The 25,934-nt window shown below is 43.0% G+C and overlaps 1 protein-coding gene across 1 annotated transcript; it reads left to right on the forward strand.

The window, feature by feature from the left end:
- Positions 1-1,054: 1,054 nt before the first annotated feature.
- Positions 1,055-22,435, forward strand: KICS2 (KICSTOR subunit 2). Its single transcript, XM_062203308.1, has 3 exons — positions 1,055-1,315; positions 6,335-6,620; positions 20,208-22,435. Exons 1-3 carry the CDS (start codon positions 1,081-1,083, stop codon positions 21,022-21,024), a joined length of 1,338 nt encoding a protein of 445 aa, XP_062059292.1. The 5' UTR covers positions 1,055-1,080; the 3' UTR covers positions 21,025-22,435.
- Positions 22,436-25,934: the final 3,499 nt, after the last annotated feature.

The following is a 25,934-nucleotide window of genomic DNA, read 5'->3' on the forward strand; positions in this document are numbered from 1 at the left end:
GAATTATATTTGAGGACAAGGAACAAGTGTATAATCCATACTCATTCAAATTAGATTCGTGGGATTTGGTGACAGCAGAAGAGCTCCAGTTAAAAGGAAAACAGGCCAAGCATCACTGTGCTGTTCATTACGGAAAGGCTATGCTCGAGGGAGGGAGAGCAGGAGGGAAGTATGGTTATCTGAGAAGTGTAGGCATGAAATACATGAAATCTGTTCTCTTCATGTTAATGCAATTTTTTAAAAGATTGTAATGAACCCTAGTCCCCGGGTCTAGGGAGCCCAGTTTAATAGGGGAGGGGCAGAAAGCACAAAGCAGCAGCTCCTACAAGGAAGCAACAAGGAAAAATCCAGCTTAGCAAGCAGCAGGCCCTGCTTCAAAGGGGCGGACACTGCACGAGCGGCGGCTGACATGAAGTTCTAAGGGGAGCTTCCTGTAGTTGGGGTGGATGAGCACGGAGCCGACGTGCCCGGGCGCTCGGCTTGGAGGCTGTGTGGTGAACGCAGACCTGCGACGACTAGAACGGGACACAGGAGACAATTAATTGACGGTGTGCAGCGGCAAAGCAAATTACGCAATGGAGATACAAGATAAACCTTTATCTGTCAGATTTCCACTCCTTCAACCGCTTACTCGCGTTGACTTAAGAGCGCTCACAGTCCTTCTTGGGAGAGCAGAAGGCAATTGCCAGCCGCCTCTTCTAGCTCGGCCCATCAAGCCCCAACGCAAAAACCGACGTCACGTAGGCGTGACGTCATCGGCACCGACGCAGCCTCACCAGGAGGGGCTCCCTCGCTCATCCCAGACCGCAGTCAGCTGCACGGAGGCTTCCCACGGTTGGGGTTCGAATGGTTAGCGCAGCTGGAGCCGACGGCTGAAGGAGCCCGGGAACGGTTACTTCCTCCTTGCCCTCGCTCCTATCTGCGTCTCCCGGGAGGCCCGGGCGCCGCCTCGGCGGGGGCGCGCTCAGCAGCTCGCCGCCCGAGGCGGTCACGCGCACGCACGGCCGTGCGCCCGCTTGCTCCCTCCGAACCCGGAAGTGCGAGAGCGGGCCACGTGGGTCGAGCTGGAGCGCAGCGCGCATGGGGGAGGCAATCCCGCTGGCCGCCCCGGTCCCGGTGGAACAGGCCGTGCTGGAGACGTTCTTCTCTCACCTGGGTATCTTCTCTTACGACAAGGCCAAGGACAATGTGGAGAAGGAACGCGAGGCCAACAAGAGCGCGGGGGCCAGCTGGCTGTCGCTGCTGGCGGCCTTGGCGCACCTGGCCGCGGCCGAGAAGGTCTATCACAGCCTCACCTACCTGGGGCAGAAACTAGGTACCTCCGCCCGCCCCCCCGTGCCCCCGAGGAGGAAGGAAAGGGGGTTCGGTTCCCCGGTCGGCGCGGCCTGGGGCTCCTGTCTCTGCCCCTCCGGGCCGCCGGCTCGCTGCGGATAGATGGGCCGGCCGGGTGAAGGCTGCTTGCGGGGCCCTGCCGCGCGATTTACCGTCTCGCCTCGGGCCTTGCTTGGTGCCGGAGTGAGAAGTTAAGCACAGTCCGTGTCCTCTTCTAACTAGCGACGCCGCCACCGGAGAAGCACAGCTCGGCGGTACCACCTAGTTGTGTTTAATGAGTACTGTGGTCTGGCTGGCCTTCCGAGGTGGAAGCCACTGCGAGTTGCAGATGGAGTCGGGCCCCTCCGTACAGACTTAATGAACGAAGGAGTCACTCAGTGTGGGGCAGGAAAGGCAGGAAATACGCCTAACGCTAGGCAGAGCAGACATAAGGGGGGAAATGGTAAATACTCAGCACCCCATGTCAATCTTGTCCCTGAAAAATAAGGTGCAAGACCCGATTCAACTGATTTTCCGTGGTAGAAATAATTAGCGTGAGTGGAGGAGAAGGAGCCAAGAGTTGTGCATACAAAGTATTACTGCTTACAGTAATGCAAACCATAAATGTGTCCGGATCCCGTTTGAATGCCTTTGGCCTGTTTTAGAACTTCTAATTTTGTCAGAGGCACGGGGTCTGGTGTGAATGGAGATCGCACACATACAGTTCCGAGACTAGAAATATAAACCTGGAGGGAGGTTACATTCTGATCTCTCCACTCCTTGTGTTGACCGTTCGCATCCCCTTGCTCTTTGAACGCTTACCCGAGGGGTAGGGCTTTTAGAGAGCCCAGCTTCTGCCTGGCTGCTCAGATAATGACTTGTTATTTAGTATGTTGATTTAGTGGCAGAAACCGGTCAGATAGGCATGGGTGCTGTTTCCTCCCCTTTTGCCAGTGGGAAACTTCTCACAAGGGTGCAATTGCTGTAATTGCTTTTGAACATCAGTAAATCCTATATAGTTGTGTGGGTGGGTCCCAAACCAGAATACCTTCCTTTGAACTGTCAGACTGAGTCTGTATCCATGTAATTTATTAAATATAGGTACATGATTATCATTTGCATAAAATATGACAGTGCTGTATATGATATATGTGTTTTATATATATAAATGAAGAAAGGATTCTAGCTGTAATATTGAAAATGGGCATATTGGACAGTTTGGTTATTCTAGACTTACCCCACATTATTCCAAATGCCGTGATTCTTAGCTTTTTTTTTTTTTTTTTGTTCACTCATGGGAGTTTGATGAAAGCTGTGGATTTACTCCTCAAATATAGGTGTACACACACTTTTGCATCTGCTCTGAGAAAGTTCAATTGGATTTCCTAAAGAATTATTAACGAATTCCACTTTAAAAATCTGCTACTCCAGTTTTAGATTGTATGAGCCAGGTTTTTATGTAAGCAGAACTGACGAGTGCCTGGTAAAGTGGCCACAACTGCTTTAACAGGATTAGTTGTGCTTGAACCCCAGCTGGCCTGGGTGAGCCTGAGGGCTGTGCCTTGAAATTGACCCACACAACAGTTCACACTGTGAAACATGCCCAGGCACTGTTTGACTCCCAGATACCTCCTGACTTCCCAATGAACTTTCTGAAAATGTTGTGTTTAATATTTCTTATCTCATTGACACATACAGTTCCAGAATTTAAACGTTAGCTTTGCAAATATCTTAAGTTGTTTGGTTCTGGAACATGTGGGAAATCAGTATGCTTACACTATGACTTCACTATTACCAGGTTGATGGTCCATTTTATTACAAACTTGGGAAAAAACTTTTGTGTTGCCATTAAAAGCATTCCCATGTTCTCCCAGCTATTTTGCTAATTAGAATGTGTATGTGATTTTCTTTAAAAAAAGCAAAACAAAAATTTTCTGCATACTTTCAAGAAATTTTAAGCATAGTTTTATTGAGGTATAATTGACAAATAAAAATTATTTATATTTAAGCTGTACAACTTGATGTCTTGATATACATCGTGAAAAGATCAGCACAGTAAAACTAATGAACATATCCATTACCTCAGTTTCTTGTTTCTCTCCCCCTCCCCACTTCTTTCTTTTTTAAAAAAACACTTAATATCCACCCTCTTAGCAAATTTCAGGTAAAAAGTGAATCCTTTTCAACTCAGTGCTGAAGCTGGTGTAAGAGGGCCTTAGCAGTGAATCCTGTTTATAGATATAAGTGTGGGCCTCAGAGCCACAACAGACCTGACAGGGAGCCTTGTGTTTCTGTTTGGCCCTGTTACTGACCAACTCTGGACAGGGCTCATCTCTTGAAGCCTTCCTTTTATTTTAAGGGGAGAATGATACTGTTTGGGGAAAGGATGCCTGAGGATTTGAGAAGGTTTTCTCTACTTTGTTTCACTACTGGAAAGTTTCTTCAGCCTCAAGTTGCTTAAATTTGGCATAATAGAAAATGACTTGAGATCAGATGTTTAAAAATTATCACTACCAAGAAATTTTACAGTAAAAAGCCTAAGATTGTTATATGCTTCTTCAATATACTGGAAATTTCATGATGTGAGATAAAACTGTTGAACTTTTGAGAAATAATGAGCATTCATAGCTAGAACTTTCTGGAAGTAACTCATATTTTATAAATTCAAAATATTGAAAAGGGAAGGCAGATGAGTGTTTCTGATTCATCTTTTTCCCCAGAATGAAGGAAGATAATCCCCACGGGATATTCTAAACCTAGGTTGGAAACAACCTGGATTGTGTCCCTGAGAGCTTTGATACAAAGGCATCAGTGGCTTCTCTCTTCCTTTTGGTGCTTTCGATTTGCTTGGTTTCACATCCTGGTGGTTTTTGGTTATTGGTAAACTGTTAAAGATGCTCTTTGTGTTTAGTGTTTCCACTCTCCCAGATAAGGGTAGTTAAGACAGGAAGTGAAAAATTTCACCAAGGCCACCCTGTTTGTGGAAGGGAGCACGTGGGTTGCTGAAATCACCTATCTGTCAAATGAATTAACTCTTCTTTTTACAGTGCTTGAAGCTCCTAATTTGCCAGAGTTTCAGAAACTCAATTATGTATTATTGGGGAAGTTTCTTTGAGCAGTTATAAGTGGAAGAGGTTAGCATTATCAAGGATGTACTTCGTCTAGGCATGTGGCATACCAAATGTTATTTCATTTTGTCTTCTTTATTGCTACTTTTATGTTAACAACAACAACTAAGGCTCAAAGTAGTGACATAGTAGGCACATCACACAGCTTACAAATTTGGGAGCTGGAATTTGAAACCAAATATTTCAAACTTCCAGAGCTTTTGAGTTTTACATGATATTCTTATTACCTTTCTGACTTAAGATCTTTTATCCCAGGGACCTTCTGATTCCATGCCAATCACTTGACAAAAATCAACAGAACTAGACAATGTGGGTACAGGAAGGAGGCAGACCCTACAGGATCTTCAGGCACTGTATGGGATGTTGGCGTCACAGTCCCCCTGTACCATAAGGTTTTTGCTGCTGTTAATAGAAGAAATAATGTGAATACTACTCAGTCTGTTTAAACGGTGCATTGGAAAAAACAGTTTTTTAAGTATGAGTAGTTTGGGGCAATAGGAAGTTAGGGTTATCAATCATCCAGGTTTGCTCGGGGTTGAGGGGCTCCCAGGATGTGGCACTTTATTTTAAAATCTGAATTAAGGGTTTCCTAGGAAGCCAGACTTTGAGCAGTAAGGAAAGTCCTGCGTAAACTGGAACAAGTTGTTTGCCTAAGATGTAAGAATGTTAGAGTCATTTCTTGGAGAAAGAAATGGGTTGGAAAATAATATTGAGTAGGTTCTGAAGGGAAAAAAACGGAATGAAAAAGTGCTGGTATTTTAGGAATTTACTAGTTGCTTCATTTTTATCTTTGTATATGCTTAGCTTTCCTTGCTAGTTAAATCATTGTGCTTTCACCAAAAATAATAGTAATATTGAGAAATGGTTGATTTATTGAGAGGCTATTTTGCCTTGATAAATAATTTTCATCCCTAATTAATATGATTAGAATAGTAAGAAATGCATTAAAACATTCTCAGTTTATTATTACAAAATTGGAACTGTCACCAGCTTCTTAGATTTTTATCTGCTTTGTTTCTTTTCATTCTTCCCATGTCTTGCCTCTGGCCCTTTGGTGGGGTGCAGAATTGTTGAAGACATTTTTGAAGCTGGGTGTCGTTAAAAATATAACTGATCATGGGTAAATACAAAAGTGAGTGATGTCTGTGCTTTTTGGAGTGTCATAAGGATTTATTTGAGTGTCATAAGGACTTATTTAGGCGTATTTTTTTGCTGGTTTCCTTTGGAACCCCTGAGTTACAGTAGCAGTTATTTATCATTGGCTCCTGGCCTTAATGATTCGTAATGTGGTACTTATTCTGTTATATCCTCTAATGCCAGCCCTGTAAGCAGTTTTAAAGTACTAGTTTCCCCCTGGAATACCTCTCCTCTGTGTTCTTATATAAAGGGGACATGTGTACATGTGTGTGTGTTTTGTTTCCTGGTATACCCTACAAGATAAGATTCAAAGAAAAATGTAACTCAAAAACAGGAACAAAAAATATTTGATTTACCAGGAATAGCAACAATGTTTTGTAGTAGTGGGTGTTCTGTTTTGAATATATTTATGTGAAAGGAGGTTTTGGGAACTAGAGTAATGCCATTTGCTAGTTACTTGTGCTCTGAAATAAATATGAATCCTCATTCAAGTGGAATGGGGGAGATTTGGTAAGAAAATTGTACATGGATCCATTGCCACCCTAATGAATTGTACCAGGCACTCACTCAGATTATCCCTCTGTGAAATTATGACTCTTTAAATATTTGTATCCCAGTCATGGCCATCAGAGAATATGCTCCATGAGAATTCACTGAGCTTGGTGGCTTCCGGTTCTTTCTGTTTGTTGCTGGGAAGTGTTTGGTACTCGTGATCCCTCTTCCTCACTTGTCCTGTGCTTCTGTCATTTGCCTGCCAGGAGGCCAGTCGTTCTTCAGCAGGAAGGATTCCATCCGCACCATCTACACGTCCCTGCACAACGAGCTGAAGAAGGTGGTGACTGGCCGCGGTGCCCAGGGCGGGACAGCGCCTCACGTGGAAGAACTGCTTTCCCACCTGTCGGAGCAGCTCTGCTTCTTTGTCCAGGCCCGCATGGAGATCGCAGACTTCTATGAGAAGATGTACACACTCAGCACACAGAAGTTCATCAATGCGGAAGAGCTCGTTGGCCTTTTGGACACCATCCTCAAAAAATACAGCTCCAGGTCAGTATGAGGGCGGAGCGGGACAGGGCACAGCAGCCTTCTCAATCCCACACTGGCTCGGAGCCTCTCCACTTCTTATGAAAATCTACAGTGCAGTTAGCAGGGAGGAGAAAGGTATGGCATCTTGTAGATATTAATTAATTAACAGTTATATATTGGCATCTTCTTTGTGCTTAGTTAACTCCACGTTGGATCAAAGTGATCACAAAAGACCAGGAATGAAGTTATCCTTAAATGTTGCATTCCTGACAAGTTGATTTTACTGCATATGAAAGAGTTCACACAACACCAGACATGTATATAACACAGTGTTGTTTTTTTAAAACATTTATTTGTTTGAAAAACGGAGTTACAGAGAGAGAGAGAGAGATTGTCCATCTGCTGGTTCACTCCCCAGGTGGCTGCAATGACCAGAGCTGGGTTGATCCGAAGCCAGGAGTGCAAGGCCATCCTCCACTACTTTAGGAGGTTAGGAGGGAGCTGGGTCAGAAGTGAAGCAGCTGTGATGCAAACCGGAGCCTGTATGGGATGCTGGCGTCACAGGCAATGGCTTAACACGCTATGCCACAGCGCCAGCCCCCAACAATATGATTTTTAACAAAACACTATTTCAATAAATGTTGTCCTCTTCAGAGTAATCACTGCAGTGAGTTATCTGCTTATTCCTCTGGTGTAGCTGTTCCTCAATCTGTTGGAACACCATTAAAACTACCTTCAGAGTCTGGGGCACATAGTTTGACTTTGTTTTAACTTTCTTTAGTGGAAGCAGGCTGGCAGCTGCTTTTGAGGATGGCATATTTAAGATTTATATGGATAGCCAATATGTGGAGCCAAGCTTCAGTTTTTTTTTTTTTTTTTAAGTCGTTGATCAACTGGAAAATTGATTTTATTTGAAGGAAATTATTACTTACCAGGCGATGAGACTGGTGACAACGTGTTGTGTGTTCTTTAGCCCCAAAAGACAATACTCAGAATTTCAGAAGCCTTGTGAACATCATTGGAGTGATACAGTTTTATTTTTGTTGCCAAAGCTTAGCATAATGCTTTGCATATAGTAGGTGTTTAGTGATTCTATTTTGGGCTGAAAAGAGAGTGGTTTCTTGAAGATTACCACTCCTTTGGATGTATGGCTTCACATGTTTGCTTCAAAAGAAAAGGTGAGTGTGTTGATTTACATTCCCAAATGAAGAATATCCCCATATGATCCATGGAATGGAGGGAGGGAACCTATTAGGTAGAATAAGAGACTTCATGGAGGTGGTAGAATCTGAGATGAGTCTTTAAGAAGTAGATTCTCATTTCTAATTCTTCTAAAATTTATTTGAGAGTTAGAGACAGAAGAGCTCCCATTGGCTGGTTCATTCCCCAAATGCCTGCAACACCTGGGGCTGTGCCTGCTAAAGCGGGAAGCAAGAAACTATTCAGGTCTCCTACCTGGGTGACAGAAACCCAACTGGTGGAGTTGTCACTGCTGCCTCCCAGAGTTGAATGCAGACCTTAAAGAATGCAGGAGCTGGAATTGGGAGCCAGAGCCCTGTATCAAAGTCAGATATTCTGTTATGGGGATGTGGAGCTTAAACATCTTAACTATTAGACTAAACAGAGTTTAGCACACAGTAGGTGCTCAATAGATGTCTGTTGAGTGAATGAGTGAATAGCTGTGTCCCAGGTTGAGAGTGTGTTCATATAAGTAGTGAGGAACCATAAAATGCTTTTGAATGGAGGAGTATCATGTTCTCATTTTCATCTCAGGCTAAGATGTAGCACTGATGTGTGCAATGGGATGGTGAAGGGAGTGGTTACAGGAGGGAAGGTTACTATAGCAGGCTGATAGGGTAGTCTGAGGGGTGGTAGTGGGGCCATAGTGGTTACAAGACAGTGGGAAAGGAGGTGGTGACAAGAACGCACTCTTCTGTATTTATCATTGCTTGTATCAAAAATTGAGATGATGGGGGCTGGCGCTGTGGCGTAGCAAGTGAAGCCACTGCCTGCAGTGCTGGCATCCCATATGGGCGCTGGTTCGAGTCTCGGCTACCCCACTTCTGATCCAGCTCTCTGCTGTGGCCGGGGGGTTGCGGGGGAGGGCGGGCAGTAGAGGACGGCCCAGGGGCCCCTGCACCCACTTGGAGACCCGGAGGAAGCTCCTGGCTCCTGGCTTAGGATCAGCACAGCTCCAGCCATTGCGGCCAACTGGGGAGTGAACAGCGGATGGAAGACCTCTCTCTCTCTGTGTCTCTGCCTCTCTATAACTCTCTGCCTTGCAGGTAAATAAATAAGTCTTCAAAAAAAATTGAGATGATGCTTCTTATCTAGTCCAGATAAATAATTTCTCTCTGTTGATCATTTTGCAAGTCAATATATAAGATCATTTCTTCAGAAGACATAACAAACACTACATTTCCTTGCTAGGAATAAGCTGTATACTGCATAAAAACATAAGTTTTGTATTCTCTGTAAACACAAGAAGTTTGGTTAATGTATTATGCAAACATACGCTAAGTGAAAGAATCAGACCACATATTGTGTTGTGTGTGCAATGTCCAGAATGATGACATGGACACAGAAAGTACATTATAAATTCATAAATACAGGAAGTGGTTGCCAGGAACTGAAGGAGAAGGAGAAGTGATTGCCAGTGGGCATAGGGTTTCTTTTTTGGGAATCACGAGGCTTCTGAATCAATGGTGGTAATGTTGTGCAGTTCTGGGAATATATTAAAACCAATTTTAGTATTTTCCCAGTGAATTTTACACTTTCAGGCAGTGAATTTGGCAATACATAAATTAAATACCAGTAAAACATTTATTAGAAAAACAAATAATATGCAGTAAACATAAATATCATTCACCTTAAATCATATACTATTAAAATTTTGCCATGTTTGCTTTATATGGTTTTATTTCCTTGAGCAGTTTGGAAGTAAGACACAAGTATTATGATATCTCCCTGCTAAACACACAGATTCTCTCTTCTAAGCATGATACTTGATCATAACATAGTTTTTACATTCAAGAAATTCAACACTGTTTTTCTGCCACTGTATAATCTATATAGTCCATATTCAGATTTTTCCAGTTGTCCCCAAAGTGTCCTTTATAGTTATTTTTGTTGTCATATCTCTTTGATCTTTATGGTATCTGTTAAATGTTAGGTATTCTTGAATAGTTAATACAGTCACATGCCTTAGAATTTATAAAGTACAGAAGAACAGATCACGAATAGTGTTCATCCTGCACTTGTGCTTTGTAGCCACTTAGTCCTCCTCCTAAGGGCAACTAAGATAGTGAGTTTTTGCTGTCATTCTGAGACGTAGTTTGTACCTGTAAATACATACATTTCATTTTATTTCTGTACCATTTACTAACTTATATTCTTGGAAACATTTTATTTCATCCTTGAATCTGAGTGTATATGTTTTTTTTAAATAAAATAGCTTTCTGCAATTAAGCCCCAAACTGAACTACAGTTGGGGGCTATTAATTCCTAAGGATGAACGGAGCTCATGCAGTGATTCCCAAACACTAATGTAAAAGAGGTTTGAGCTCTCTGGGACTCTTAAGAAAAATACCCATTTCCAGCTGGTGCTATGGTACAGTGGGTTAATGTGCTGGCCTGAAGCGCTGGCATCCCATATGGGCACCAGTTCGAGTCCCGGCTGCTCCACTTCCAATGCAGCTCTCTGCTATGGCCTGGGAAAGCAGTACAAGATGGCCCAAGTGCTTGGGCCCCTGCACCCCTGTGGGAGACCCGGAAGAAGCTCCTGGCTCCTGGCTTCAGATCGGCGCAGCTCCAGCAGTTGCGGCCAATTGGGGAGTGAACCATCGGATGGAAGACCTCACTTGCTCTCTCTGCCTCTCCTCTCTCTGTGTAACTCTGACTCTCAAATGAATAAATAAATCTTTTTAAAAGAAGAAAAATACCCATTCCTGGGCCCCTCCTCCTCTTCCAAGGGTACAATTTAGCAATTCCAGATGTTTGCCCAGAGAACAACGTTTTCAAAGTTCTCTATGATACTGAAACATTGTCTGTTAAAAAACTAAAGGTGGTGGCGGGGGCAGTATATGAGAGGAAAATGTCAACACTAAGATATACTGGATGTTGAACTTCACTGATGTGTGTGTGTGCTTTTCTTTTTAAAAAGATTTATTATTTTTATTTATTTGAAAGATTTACAGAGAGGGACAGCTGGAGAGATCTTCCATTTGTTGGTTCACTCCCCAAATAGCCGAAATGTCCAGGCTGAAGCCAGGAGCCAGGAGCCTCTTCCAGGTCTCCCAGATGTGTGGCAGGAGCCCAAGTACTTAGGCCATCTTCACTAGAGTATCTGTTATTCCTTGAATACTTTTGAGGAGAAGTAAAAATTGGGTATTTTCTTCTTTTTTTCCCCTATGGAAGCATCGGTGGAACTTTGTTTCTATAAAACTTGTTTTACATTTAAGGTTTTTTTTTTAAAGATTTTTTTTTTTTAATTTGTTTGAAAGAGTTACACAGAGAGAGAAGGAGAGGCGGGGTGGGTGGGGGCTTCCATCCTCTGGTTCACTCCCCAATTGGCTGCAATGGCCGGAGCTGCGCCGATCCAAAGCCAGGAGCTTCCTTTGGGTCTCCCACGCAGTTGCAGGGGCCCAAGGACTTGGGCCATCTTCTACTGCTGTCCCAGGCCATAGCAGAGAGCTGGATTGGAAGTGGAGCAGCCGGAATACGAACTGGTGCCCATATGGGATGCCGGCACTTCAGATGGCGGCTTTACCAGCTATGCCACAGCGCCGGCCCCTACATTTAAGTTTTAAAAAAGATTTTGGATAATCTTTCTGTTTCATGGTTAAAACAAAACTGGAAGGTAGATTATAAATGAAAATTAATACTCTCCTAAACCAAGAATGAGATATTTAAAACAATACTTTTCAGGGAAAGAAGGAGCTGTCATCTGTGTTTTCTAGGTAGCTTAAAAAAAAAATCTCTTCCAGTATGGGAATAACATACCATTCAGTGATTTTTATAGCTAGAATATAAAGAAATTCTGAGAAATGTATTTCAGAGGCATGGAGACATGGAGACAGAGAAAGGCAGAGAGGCAGAGAATTCCTGTCTACTAGTTCATTCCCCAAGATGCCCACAATGGCCAAGGCTGGGCTGGGTTCCAGCAGAAGCTGAGAGCTCAATCCAGATTTCTCAAGTGGGTGGCAGTAACCCACTCACATGGGCATCACTGCTGCCTTCCAGAGTCTGCATTGGCAGAAGACTCAATTGGGAGCTGGAGCTTGGAATCCCACCCAGGCATTCTTGATATAGGACGCAGGTTTCTTGACCACTAGGCCAAGCACCCACTGCAGCATAACATTTTAAGTATCCAGTTCCATAGTGCTGAATATATTCAAATTATTTTACAACAGAACTTTGAAATGTTTTCATATTGTAAAACTGAAAGCCAAAACCGATTGAGCAGGATTCCCCATCTCCTGGCAAGAACCATTCTACTTTTGTTTCTGTAGGTCTGACTACTTTAAATACCTCACGTAAGTGGAACCATAAAGTATTTGTCTTTTTTCTAATAGGCTTATTCACTTAGCATGATGTCCTTAAGTTTCATCCATGTTGTGGCATATGGCAGTATTTCTGTATTTTCTAAGGATTTGTTTTTGCTCTGATCCATCTTTGAGCATTTGGGGTTGCTTTCACCTCTTGGCTAATGTATACATGATATTTTCTGTTTCTTAGATATTTATTTATTTGTGTGAAAGACAGAGGTACAGAGATGCAGAGGCAGAGAGAGAGGTCTTCCAACCATTGGTTCACTCCCCAAATGGTCACAATGGCTGGAGCTGAGCCAATCCAAAGCCAGGAGCCAGGAGCTTCCTCTGGGTCTCCCATGCGAGTGTAGGGGCCCAAGGACCTGGGCCATCTCCCACAACTCTCCCAGGCCATAGCAGAGACCTGGAACGGGAGTGGAGCTGCTGGGACTTGAGCCATCGCCAACGTGGGATGCCAGCATTGCAGGCAGTAGCTTTACCTTCTACGCCATAGTGCCAGCCCCTGTACTCATCATGGCCCAACTCAAAAGCTGTATCCTCTGGCCCCACAGTCTTTCAACTAGAAGGAATTGTCCCTTCCTCTGTACTGTTATTTTTATCCTTCCTAATAAATGTATTAGTTTTAATTTTGTATCTGATATAAATACCTCTTTGTACCACAGAAGGTCTTGGGTAAACTTGTGGCTGACTTGTCTTTGTATTTTTAAGGTATTGGTCTAAGAACTAGGAAACCAATTGTTTTAAATAAAAGGAAGTTACAGGGAATTTTCTTTTTAAAGATTTATTTATTTGTTTGAAAGGCAGAGGTACAGAGAGGCAGAGGCAGAGACAGAGAGCCCTTCCATCTGCTGGTTCACTTCCCAAATGGCTACAATGACTGGAGCTGGGCTGGTCCGAAGTCAGGAGCTTCTTCCAGGTCCCCCATATGGGTGCAAGGCCCCAAGCACTTGGGCCATCTTTTACTGCTTTCCCAGGCTACAGCAGGGAGCTGGATCAGAAGTGGAGCAGCCAGGTCTCAAATTGGTGTCCATGTGGGATGCTCGCACTGCAGGCAGTGGCCTTACCCACTACGCCACAATTCCAGCCCCAGTTACAGGCAATTTTATCATTGTAAAATATATGTAACATAAACTTAACCATTTACCCATTTTTAAGTGTGCAGTTCTGTGGCGTTTAGTACATTCACATTGTTGTGGTAGAGTTTTATTTTCATTGGGTTGCTAACTTCTCACATGCATATTTCTTTTGGAAGGAAACTCCATGGTGTGGATTTGTGAAAGAAAAAAAAATGTTTCTGAAGTGGTGTTGTGTGGTCAGAAGACTACACAAACCTTTCTGTTGCCTTCCTTCCTAAGTCCGTCCTTTGTCTCTTGGTCCCCGCCTTTCCACAGCCCCCCTTCCCTTCCTTTAGAATAGTTATTCCCTGCCAGGAGTCGTCCACATCTCCTGCTGCAGAGTCTTCCAAGCTTGCTTTCACAACGTAGGTGTATGTTTTTGGATTTCAACCATTTAGCAGATCTCCTGTACTGTGTGTTGTAAGGCACACAGCTGAGAAATGAGGGAATGAGGCATCACAATGCTGCTTTCAGTTTCTGCAGACTGTTAGCCTCTTTCAGCCGTGGTGGACTAATGTTAGCCTGAGTTTTTAGCTCTTCTTGAAGATGAAAAATAGCTTCGGCATCCACATTCATTTTTAATAAATGTTGAACATTTAAACACTTTTAATATATATTATGGAAGAGCTTGTTCTGAAGGTTTGTCCAGGGAATTCATGGCCTTTCAAGGAGAGCACTGGATGTAACTGATGATTTCTGACAGAAGCAGTAGAAAAATAACAGTAGTGTTATTTGTACAGATGGTTCCTGATATAGCATGGTTTGACTTAGGATTATTTGATTTTATAATGATGTGAGAGTGATGTGTATTCAGGAGAGACTGTAGTGCAAATGTTGATGTTTGATCTTTCCCTGGGCTGGCAATATGTGGATGATTCTGTCTTGTAATCCTGGGCTGTGGCAGTGAGTGCAGCTCCCAGTTTGCCTTGCAGTCAAGAAGGGAAACAACCAGTACGCTGCAGTGTGCTGTGTTGCTAGACCATTATGTTTGTTAGGCCCTGGGTACTTAATGCATTTTTTAAAAAAAATATTTGACAGGCAGATTTAGACAGTAAGAGACACAGAGAAAGGTCTTCCTTCCGTAGGTTCACCCCCAAATGGCCGCTATAGCCGGAGCTATGCCGATCCGAAGTCAGGAGCCAGGTGCTTCCTCCCGGTCTCCCATGCAGGGTGCAGGGGCCCAAGCACTTGGGCCATCCTCCACTGCCTTCCCAGGCCACAGCAGAGAGCTGGACTGGAAGAGGAGCAACCGGGACTAGAACCCGGCGCCCATATGGGTTGCCTGCGCCACAGGCAGAGGATTAACCTAGTGAGTCACAGCGCCAGCCCCATTTAATGCATTTTTTTTTTTCCTTTTTGACAGGCAGAGTGGATAGTGAGAGAGAGAGAGAGAAAGGTCTTCCTTTGCCATTGGTTCACCCTCCAATGGCCACTGCGGCTGGCACGCTGCGGCCGGCGCACTGCGCTGATCCGAAGCCAGGAGCCAGGAGCTTCTCCTGGTCTCCCATGGGATGCAGGGCCCAAGCACTTGGGCCATCCTCCACTGCACCCCCGGGCCACAGCAGAGAGCTGGATTGGAAGAGGGGCAACCAGGACAGAATCCGGCGCCCCAACCGGGACTAGAACCCGGTGTTCCAGTGCCGCAAGGCGGAGGATTAGCCTGTTGAGCCACAGCGCCGGCTTAATGCATTTTTAAGAATATCTTATTACTATAAAGAGAACAGATTCCATGTATTTCTTAGGTACAATATCCCTCTTTCCTTTTTTTCTTTTTGGTTTTTTTAATTTTTGCAAAAACATGAGAGGGATGGAAGTATGATTATTTTCTCAGAATTGTACCTATGAAATGCATGAAATCTGTTCACTTTATATGAATAAAAATTAGAAATAAATAAAATAATTTGTCTACTATGTAATTGTAGACTTAATGCACCACTAACCATAATGCTCAAAAGTAAAATGTAGAAAGACTGTAGTTTCATAGGAGTATAAACAGAGCTAAAAACATCATCATATGAAAGTTATTTGTACCCCCATGATTATTGTAGCTCAATTCACAATAGCTAAGATATGAAATCAACCCAGATGTTCATCAGCTGATGTCTGGATAAAGAAAATGTGGTATATATATACTCCATGGAATACCACTCAGCCATAAAAAAAAGAATGAAATCCTGTCTTTTGCAACAAAGTGAATGCAACTGGAAACCATTATGTGTAGTGAAATAGGCCAGTGCCAAAAAATTAAATCTGTTTTCTCTGATATGTGATAGTTAATAAAGAATACAAAAAATGTATAGAAATGAAACAGACATCCTGGGGCCGGTGCTGTGGCACAGTGGGTTAACGCCCTGGCCTGAAGCGCCGGCATCCCATGTGGGCACCAGTTCGAGACCTGGCTGCTCCACTTCTGATCCAGTTCTCTGCTATGGCCTGGGAAAGCAGTAGAAGATGGCCCAAGTCCTTGGGCCCCTGCACGCACGAGGGAGAACCAGAAGAAGCTCCTGGCTTTGGATCGGCGCAGCTCCACTGTTGCGGCCAATTGGGGAGTAAACCATCGGATGGAAGACCTCTCTCGCTCTCTCTGCCTCTCCTCTCTCTGTGTAACTCTGACTTTCAAATAATAAATAAATCTTAAAAAAAGAAAGAAATGAAACAGACATCTTAATGCATTTTTGTATATTTTCAAACTACAGTGCTTTTTTGGGGGGCATAACCCATCATAAGTTGAGGAACATCTGTAATAGAATTTTTTTCAATCTCAACATTTTTCTATGATTAATAATCTTGATATATTCATAACTCCCTGGCACATTTTTCTGGATAACCCACAATTGTAGAATATAGGTTCTTCAGGGTCTCCTACATGGGTGAGGGGCCCAAGGACTTGAGCCATCTTTCACTGCTATCCCAGGCAATAGCAGAGAGCTGGATCAGAAGTGGAGCAGCTGGGACTCGAACCGGTGCCCATATTGGATGCCTGCATTGCCACAGCGCTGGCCCCAGAGATTGCAAGTGTTTTAACTGGTGTCTTAACTGCTAAGCCAAACACTTACCCTTTATATAATATTTTAAAAAATTTTGTACATGAGAAAAAGTTTCATGGTATAAAATTTTCTACTTGTGTCATGTCAGCACTCAAAACATTTCTGATTTTGGATTTCAAATTTTTGGCTTAGGAATGCCTAACCTGTGTTGTGATATCAAAGCTGAAATGTTGTCAGAGGGTTTACAGGCTAAGGTGGTAGGAACCTGTCTTACAATTCAAAGATTTTGAGACTCAGCATTGTAGTGGGGTTGTGTATGTGTGTTCAGACTTTTTAAAATGTTTTTCCAAACCATGTAATATTTGAAGAGTGCAAATTAATTAAGCACAAGAGGTAGACAATTTGGGATCTGTCTTATTTTACTGATTCTTTCAGAAAATTATTAGACTGGAAGCTTCACCAACCTTTTAACTTCTCCATCTTGAAGGATATTGAGGGTAAACTGTATAAAAGGTGGAAACATTGCTTATTTTCTCTTGTAAAACTATGTTTTATTTATCAAATGACAATCAATTTCTGTCTTATAGTGTCCTGCCTAATATGAGCTCTCTTAATCATAATCTCTTTAATTAGGGTTTAAACTATCTTTTTTTTTTTTTTAAAGAAGCTCTAGATACACATGTGGTTTTTCTTTTCTAATTGTTTAATTTGCGACCAGCATCTTCTTCAGCAGAGTCAGCTGTGTGAGAAGCAGTCATCTCACGAATAGTGAAATGATTAAGTTCAATGGGCTCAGGAGGGCCATCCTCATGGTACAGGTTAGGCCGTTGCCAATGACACCAGTAAGCCATATGCACATCAATTCTAGTCCCAGCTGCTCTACTTCCTATCCAGCTACCTGCTAATGTGCCTGGGACAACAGCGGAAGATGGCCCCACTACTTGGACCACCCATGTGGGAGACCTGGATGGAGTTCCAGGCGCCTGGTCCACTTGCAGACATTTGGGGAGTGAACTAGTGGAGAGAAGGTCTCTCTTTTCTCTGTCACTCTGCCTTTCAAGTATATGAAATAAATCTTTAAGTAAATGGGCTCAGGCCTATAAATTGTCTCTCTCAGTGGCTAGATCATAACATTTGCCTGAAGCATAAGATATTGTCAGTAAATGCAAATTCTTCCCTTCACCTTTAGATATTTGTCTATTTATTTAATTTGAAAGAGAAAGAGAGACCTTCCATCCACTGATTGACTCTCCAAATGCCCACAAGCCAGGCCAAAGCAAGAGACCCAGACCTCCATCCAGGTCTCCATTGAGGTCCTCATGTGGTTGGCAGAACTCAAGTACTTCAGTCAACATTTGTTGGCCTCTGGGAACGTGCATTGAATGAGACCATTTGCTACGGTGATTGCTACAACCTCTGTAAGTACTTTGGATCTTTAGGAAGAGTGTAAAGATCAGATAGACAGAGGCGTCTGGACCAGGCCGACAGACACTGTAACACTGGGTTTTTCTCACAGCAAGACTGAGCTAAAAACTCTTAAGTGGTCCACACAGAAGGAACTGCCCTTAGTCATTCTATGTCACTGTCACAGATGTCTGTTTAGCTCACATACAGCAGACAGAATGAGTGAAGCAGACTGGATTCATAGTGGGTCACCACATTTACCCTATTCCTATTTATGCCATATGTTCTAGAAATGCAGCAGTGAAGGGAAAAGCAGCTGGTACTTCCATTAGGAGAAGAACTTAAAGCTGGGTGACAGTATATCCCAATTTCCCTGGCAGATTATTTGGTCAGGTTAGTCAGTTTCAAAACAGGTACTAAGAAACTGGAGGATAAAGTGAGGGGGCGTGACCTGACCTGGGAGAGAACAGAAGAAACTTTTCTGAGGAATCAGGAGGAAGTTTTACTGAAAGAGGGTCGCACTCTCACTGGCCTTGGGGTCTTTGCACTTGGCCTTCTTTACCTCTTCCTGGAAGAGCACATGGCCCCATCTCTTGCGCCCTCACCCCTTGTGAAGTAGCACAGGGTCGCATGGTAATAATTTGTGATTCGTAAAAATTAATTTAGTGAGTAGTAATCTGGTAAAGGTAAATATGAAATAAAACTGATTTATGTTTGTGTATATGTAATTGTTCACAATCTAAGTTGTATTTCTTTTTTATGTTTTTAAAGATTTATTTACTTATTTGAAAGGTAGAGAGTTACAGAGAGGCAGAGGCAGAGAGAGAGAGAGAGAGGTCTTCTATCTGCTGGTTTACTCCTCAAATGACTGCAATGGCTGGAGCTGCACTGATCCGAAGCCAGGAGCCAGGAGCTTCTTCCAGGTCTCCCACAGGGGTGTAGGAGCCCAAGCACTTGGGCCATCTTCCACTGCTTTCCTAGCCCATAGCAAAAAGCTGGATCGGAAGTGGAGCACCCGGGACTCAAACCTGCGCCCATATGGGATGCTGGCACAGCAGGCGGCAGCTTTACCAGCTATGCCCCATGGCACCGGCCCTGATGACCTTGGTTCCTTGTCTCACATGGAAGAAGATTTTCCAAGTGGACAGGCAGAGACATTTAAAAGCAAGACTTATTTATTTATTTATTTTAAACTTTTATTTAATGAATATAAATTTCCAAAGTACAGCTTACGGATTACAGTGCCCCCCCCCCATAACTTCCCTCCCACCTGCAACCCTCCCCTCTCCCACTCCTTCTCCCTTTCCATTCATATCAAGATTCATTTTCAATTATCTTTATATATCAGAAGATCAATTTAGCATATATTAAGTAAAGCTTTCAACAGTTTGCACCCACACAGAAACACAAAGTGTAACATACTGTTTGAGTACTAGTTATAGCATTAAATCACAATGTACAGCGCATTAAGGACAGAGATCCTACGTGAGGAGTAAGTGCACAGTGACTCCTGTTGTTGACTTAACAAATTGTCACTCTTGTTTATGGTGTCAGTAATCACCCTAGGCTCTTGTCATGAGTTTAAAAGCAAGATTTATTAAGGTTGGAGACCTCCAGCCAGAGCCGCAAGGAGAGGGGCTGCAAGAGAAGAAAAACCCTAAATTGTATTTCTTACTGTAGGTTATGGTCAAATAGTTTTAAAATCATTTTGTGGAGGACAAGTAGAAATGAAACTGCAATGTTGTCTTGATGTCTTCATAATGTCAGTTGTGTTTTCAATTATGTATCTAATATCCAAAGAAAAGGAAAAGGAAAGGAATGTAACTTATGTTGAGAAGGGCCTTGAAGGTCTTTTATGGACTGGAGGTTATATCTGAAGATAAAAGGAAAGTGATTGACGTGTTAGATATTCCTTACTTGGCCATCGTTTTATTCTCAGCACAACTAAATAGTAAAATATGAAGGGAATTTGGGAAGTAGGATTAAATAAGGACTGTCTGATAAAGCTATATTCCTTCAATAAATATTTATTGATTACGTGCTATGTTTCAGATTTACATTTATAGCCTTATTGTTCCCTGCGAAAATAGGTTTAACATCTTTTGGAATGTACCGTGGGCGGTAAATAGTTTATGTATGTTATGTACACATTTAACCCATGTTTAAGTGACTTTTGTTTTTAACTTTGGCTTCTTTAGGACCACACCCTGAAAAGAGGATGCCTTGTTTTGATAGAGCTCCTCCTACAATTATCAGAATGATCACTTAAAGGATTATAGTTATTTTAATTTCTCTGTATTTGAAAAGAAGGTAGTTACTGCTCTCATCTGGAGCAAAGAAATCAAAACAACCACCAGGCTGTTCCCATAGGAGAATGTGATGTTGATATAATTCTGAAATGGTGAAATTATATCAGAATTTTTAAAAAGCCAACATGGAATTCTTATCCCTCCTTCCCCTGCCCTAGAATATAACTTTGCCTGGCCCCATTGTTTTCTGTCTACTGGCAATACCACCCTTCCTGATTGCTACCAATCTCCATCCCCACTTCAGGTTTCACCACCCGATCCTCAGTCCGCTGGAGAGCAGTTTTCAGCTGGAGGTCGATGTCCTGAGCCATCTGCTGAAGGCCCAGGCCCAGGTCTCGGAGTGGAAGTTCCTCCCCTCTCTCGTTAATCTCCACAGCGCTCACACCAAGCTGCAGACCTGGGGCCAGATCTTTGAAAAGCAGCGGGAGACCAAGAAGCATCTGTTCGGAGGCCAGTCTCAGAAGGCAGTTCAGCCCCCACACCTCTTCCTCTGGCTGATGAAACTCAAAAACATGCTGCTGGCCAAGTTTAGCTTTTACTTCCATGAGGCGCTGAGCCGGCAAACGACTGCTTCGGAAATGAAAACGTTGACTGCAAAAGCCAACCCCGACCTCTTTGGAAAGATTTCCAGCTTCATCAGGAAATATGACGCTGCCAACGTGTCCTTAATTTTTGACAACCGAGGTTCCGAGAGCTTTCAGGGTCATGGCTATCACCACCCCCACTCGTACAGAGAGGCCCCGAAGGGTGTGGACCAGTATCCAGCTGTGGTGTCTCTGCCCAGTGATAGGCCGGTCATGCACTGGCCCAATGTCATCATGATCATGACGGACCGCACGTCTGACCTGAACAGCCTGGAGAAAGTGGTCCACTTCTACGATGACAAAGTTCAGAGCACCTACTTCCTAACCCGCCCAGAGCCTCACTTCACCATTGTTGTCATTTTTGAGTCAAAGAAATCTGAGAGAGACTCCCACTTTGTTTCCTTCCTCAATGAACTCTCACTTGCCCTTAAGAACCCCAAAGTTTTTGCCAGTTTGAAGCCTGGATCCAAAGGATGACAGTGGTTTTGTGTGAAAGGTTTTTCAAGACTGTGATTTTGTTCTTAATTGCTCTAATGATCTGCAGTGGCCTGTGATTAGGGTTTATATCCCTTCATGCTTCTCTCAGAGCTAAATTAAAGGCAAAGCCTCCCTAATTGTGTTGCACACTTTTGAATTAAGTATCCAAAGAGCAATCTAGGAAGTGAACACAGGCTACTGTGCATCTCCATGGTACTGAAGCATAGCTTCAGTATTTTCTCCTGTTTTCCTGTAATATATGTCTATTACGTATTTATTGAGCTTTGCTTTTTCTTTCCAGATATTTTTAATTGTTCTAAACATTGTGTTTTAGTGCAATTTGAAGCACCTTCTCTCCCTCCTTTTTGGAAGAATAATTGGGATCAGATATTAAATGGCCTTTTTTGGATGAAAGACTACATGTTTGTTATCTCAGATTAGCACATCAATATGGAATTACTGGTCTTATGATTCTGACCTACGTGTTAATATTGGTGATGCTCAAACAGGGTCCTGGTAAGGAAGTCCTTTGAGCTACAGAAATAGAAGGTGAATCAGATCGGTAGCATAAGACCTCCATGGGTGACTGCACACCTGACGGCGTTTGTTTTTACCTGTGTGGAGTTTGGATTTTTCGTTGTTTTAAAGTCAGCATAAGCCATCGTATGCAGTTTCTTCTGTCCTCAGCATACTACCTGTGTGGCTTTGTGTTGATCAGTTTTCTACTGAAATGTATGTTCATGTTTGCCTCCTCTCCCTCCCTGGTTATTTTAGGCTTGGAAACTGTGCAGTCTTGGTTTTTCACCCACTCTGAGATTCTCATGCAATGAAACCTACTTTTACAAAAGCAAAATGAAGGGCTTGATAAAAGGCAATGTGTGCATTCAAAAGACCTCTGCATAGCTGAGAAATCAACTGAGTGCTTAAGCACACCTGAACTTGGGTTTCCTGCCTGCCTCCCGCGCGTTAGGTTTAGAAGCGGTGCTGCATTTGGTACATGCTGCCTCAGCGCCTTCCGTCAGCAGGAGTATTGGGGACGCAGGGGGATCAGAGAAGGCATAATGGGCTGTGGAGACGTTACTTCTGTGTTACTGATTCAGAATGAAAAGAAGCCAGAGAGAGTAATTGGGTTGTTACTCCTTGACAGTTCCTTCCTAGCTTGTGTGAAATGTAACGGTCAGATCAGTCTTGTGTCTCATGATTGTACAGAGCACTGTTTAATGGGCGTCCGCAGCAAGCGTGCCAGTGACGCTAGAAGAGCCCAGACTGCCCTGCCCGCTCAGTCTGGACTGCCTGGTAGAGGAACCCATCGGCCTGTTTTCCAGGGGAACATGCGTGTTTCTGTCTGTCCATCTGTCCCTTCTTTCATCCCTCCTTTTCTGTTTTTCAATAAAGGTCATTTGATTTGTAAAAAGCCCGTTGTTTGTTTGTTTTTTTTTTTTTTCTAAATAGAAAGTAGCAATTTACATTTTATTCATTCAGGTTCTGTAAAAATCTGAAGAGATTTTACAACATTGACCTTACATAAGCAAATTGAATACAATTGGAACTAAAAAGTCAAATTACTTTTCCTTTTGTGTTTTTCAAAAAGAAAAAAATGAAGAGTATTCTTAGATTGCATATATTTTTTCCTAGATAAACCACCAGTAGCATTAATGATAAGGTCCCCCATGGGCCTTAAAGAACCTCTGCTTTAGTGGAATGCAGCGAGGGTATAAATAAAACATATCTGCAGTATCTAAGTAAGCAGACAAATAGGCACATGTTCAAATTATGTATTTAGTTTTAAACATTTTAATCATAAAAGGCATTTACAAAGAACAGAACACAGATGTGAATATTAACTCTAGACATATTCATAAATCACTATGCAGCTGTCATAGAGTATACTGGAGAAGTTCTTAAATATTCAATATTGATACTTTAATCCTAAACTCTTCAATGAAGTTTTCTAGTTATCAAACCCTCCATATTTTGTTAAAATAAAAAATAGTATTTTTACTCTTAAGATTTATCCTCTAAGTACAAGAATGATACAATCTGTAATGTCTCTGTTTGGCTCATTGGAAGAGTAAATCTGCATGTTTTCTGCAGAATGCTTACTTTGAAATTTATTTCTAAACCACAAGTTGATAAATTTTTATGGGTAGCTGGAAACATGGTCAACATAGCCCGCCAAGGAGGCCGGAAAGGAGTGTTTCATATTAGGATGAGCTTTTCCAACTTTGTCCTCTGTTGGGTCCAGCCTGGTAATCTGACTGTGTCATTTTAGGGAGTGTGTGAAAATAAAACCTGATTCTTAACTGAGGAGCCAATGCCCTTTATAAAATTCCTTTTGAGTTTTTGGACATGTTGGGAGAAAGTTACTTGCAGGAAAGAAAATCGTTGGTGCTGCTGTCCCAGTGGACGATGTTTAACACACATCCACCCTTTGGACCGGGCCGCGGACCTGCAGTTTTGTTCCCTTGGCAAGTCAGCCTCTGAGCTCAACTTCTCTGTGAACTGGGAATGCCCAGAAAACGTGGGCTGCCTTTTTCAAAGGATAGCAGAAGGCTGGAATGAGATCACGGCCTTGAAAAGGGCTTTGCAGACCTACTGAAGTTTGAAAGCTGTGTAAATGAAAGATGGGCCACCCTTCCCTTAAACGCCTCCTGTTCTCTCCAAGTCTGTGGCAAACCTGTGCTTAGTCATTAAGTTTGATGACTGCTTAACAAACCGGGACAGAAGAGGAGACAGATAAATGCCTAACCAACACTCGCCCACTCTCCCTATTTTAGAATCTTTGTGGTTCTTTGTTCCAGAGGTTTTACGGTTACTTGGTAGTATCATCTCAGTCCTTCCATATTCCTGGATTTTGGAGTTAACATCTCCCACTATGATTGTGGGCGTGTGTCTTTCTTCCTTTGTTAGTTTTTCCACCCTGTTCTGTGGAGACCTTTTATGAGGCCTAAATTTATATTTTTTGCTGTCTTTCCATGTATTCACTCTTATCACAGTAAAATTTCCTGCGTTATCTCTAAGAGTCTGCTTGGAAGCCCATTTTGCCTCTACGTGGCCGTGCTAGCTTGCTGAGCTTACTGTTTGCTTGGAATGTCTTTTTCCATTTTCTCACTTTACCCCTCCTTGTATCTTTGTATTTAAAGTGTCTGCAGTAAGAACTGAAAAGGGATTGAAAGAGCATTAGTCTCTGCCTTTTGATTGGAGTGTTTAGCTCATTTCTCGTAGGTTTTACAGCAGGATTTTGATGATTGTGTCCCTGAACTCTCACTTAACATGGTTTTTGCTTTTTTTCCTCCCTTCACACTGGGAGTGAGAGCAAGAGGCTTCATCAGATTCAGTATTTCTTTTGGTAATGTAGTACTGTGCATCTTATTAGAAGGCAGCTAGTATCTGGCATTGCCTACATAGGTTATATCATTATAGGTTACAAAATGGTGAAATTCTAATTATTGCTTTGTCATTTGTGGGCCCAGAACAACACACCTGTGATGAGAAACGTACCCTTCAACTACTTGATGCATATAGGGATGACAGGGTAAATCGTTGATTCTTTTGCCTCTTTAAAGCCTGTTTTTAAAGAAGTGTGTATCCGTTTGTAAGGATTTCTGCCTCTTGGGTTAACTTTGAAGCAAAGCAGATTTCGCCCCCTTACCACAGGATACTTTTCTGTAAATGTTATGACCTTCCCTCATTTCTTCCTCCTCACAGTTTCTCTCTCTCTCCCTCTCTCTCATTAAAGATTTTTATTTATTTGAGGTGTAGAGTTACAGACAGAGGGAGAGACAGGCAGGTCTTCCATCTGCTGGTTCACTCCCCAGATGTTGGCAAAGGCCAGAGCTGACCCCTATCCAAAGCCAGGATCTTCTTCTGGGTCTCCCACGCAGCTTCAGGGGCCATCTTCTACTGCTTTCCCAGGCCACAGCAGAGAGCTGGAGTTTCTCTTAATTACTGTTTCCTCTTCCTTCCTCTAACCGCCGCCTGCATTTTCTTTCCTTCCCTCCTCTCTCTCCCGTCTTTTCTTTCGTTCCTGGTATCCTCCTCACCAGTTCCACTTTAGTCATTCCTCATGCCTCTGTCCAGGAGACCCCAGTGGTTCTGACCGAGTTTTGAAAAGCAGCATCATTTTAGTAGCTTTTACAACCAGGTGGTCTTTTTCACGTAGTAAGGAAGGAATACATTCAGGGGAACAATTTGATGTTACACTTGGGAACTAGCCACTTCGTGAACATACAGAACTGTCGTGGATCAGACAAGGCTGGGCTCCCAAAACTCATACAGACTTTTGGACCCCACACAGTGGATTAGTGTCAACAGTGGCTGGATTAGGATGCAGGGGTCTGCAGGCGGGGCCTTTGGGAAGTGCCTGGATTGATTAGGTTGCTAGGGGGGAGCCCCGTGGGCAGATCGAGCTGGCTCTATAAAGAGCGACTTCCCAGAGGGCAGAGGAAGCGTGTTCCCCAGGTCTCTCCTTCCTGGCTCACCATCCGCAGGGGTCCCCAGAGGCCGGGCTGCTGAGGCTGCCCTGTCTTGACCTGTGAACCACCAAACCGTAAGTCAAACCTTTTCCAAGAAGCCCCAGTCAGCTATTTTAGTGAAAGCAGCAAAAAGCTAACTAACAGAAAAGACCTTCAACTGACTACAGCCAGGCAGTACTGTATGTATGAAAGGGACCATTTGGCTGAAAAACGTACTTTGAAACTAAAATGTTTGCAAGTACATTTTTACTATCTAACTTATTAAGTAAAAGATTACTTGTAATTTATTCTAATTAGGGAGTGTATGAAAGCATTAAGTTAGCCTCTGATTTCTTTAAGTAAAAGTATAAGAAAATAGCTTTTTTTTCTTCTTCCTGAGGTGAAAAAGTGCCGCCTGAACTCCTCCAAGAAAGCCCTGAAGGTAGAAGTTAATAT

Source organism: Lepus europaeus, chromosome 10, assembly GCF_033115175.1.
Source record: "Lepus europaeus isolate LE1 chromosome 10, mLepTim1.pri, whole genome shotgun sequence".
Taxonomy (NCBI): domain Eukaryota; kingdom Metazoa; phylum Chordata; class Mammalia; order Lagomorpha; family Leporidae; genus Lepus; species Lepus europaeus.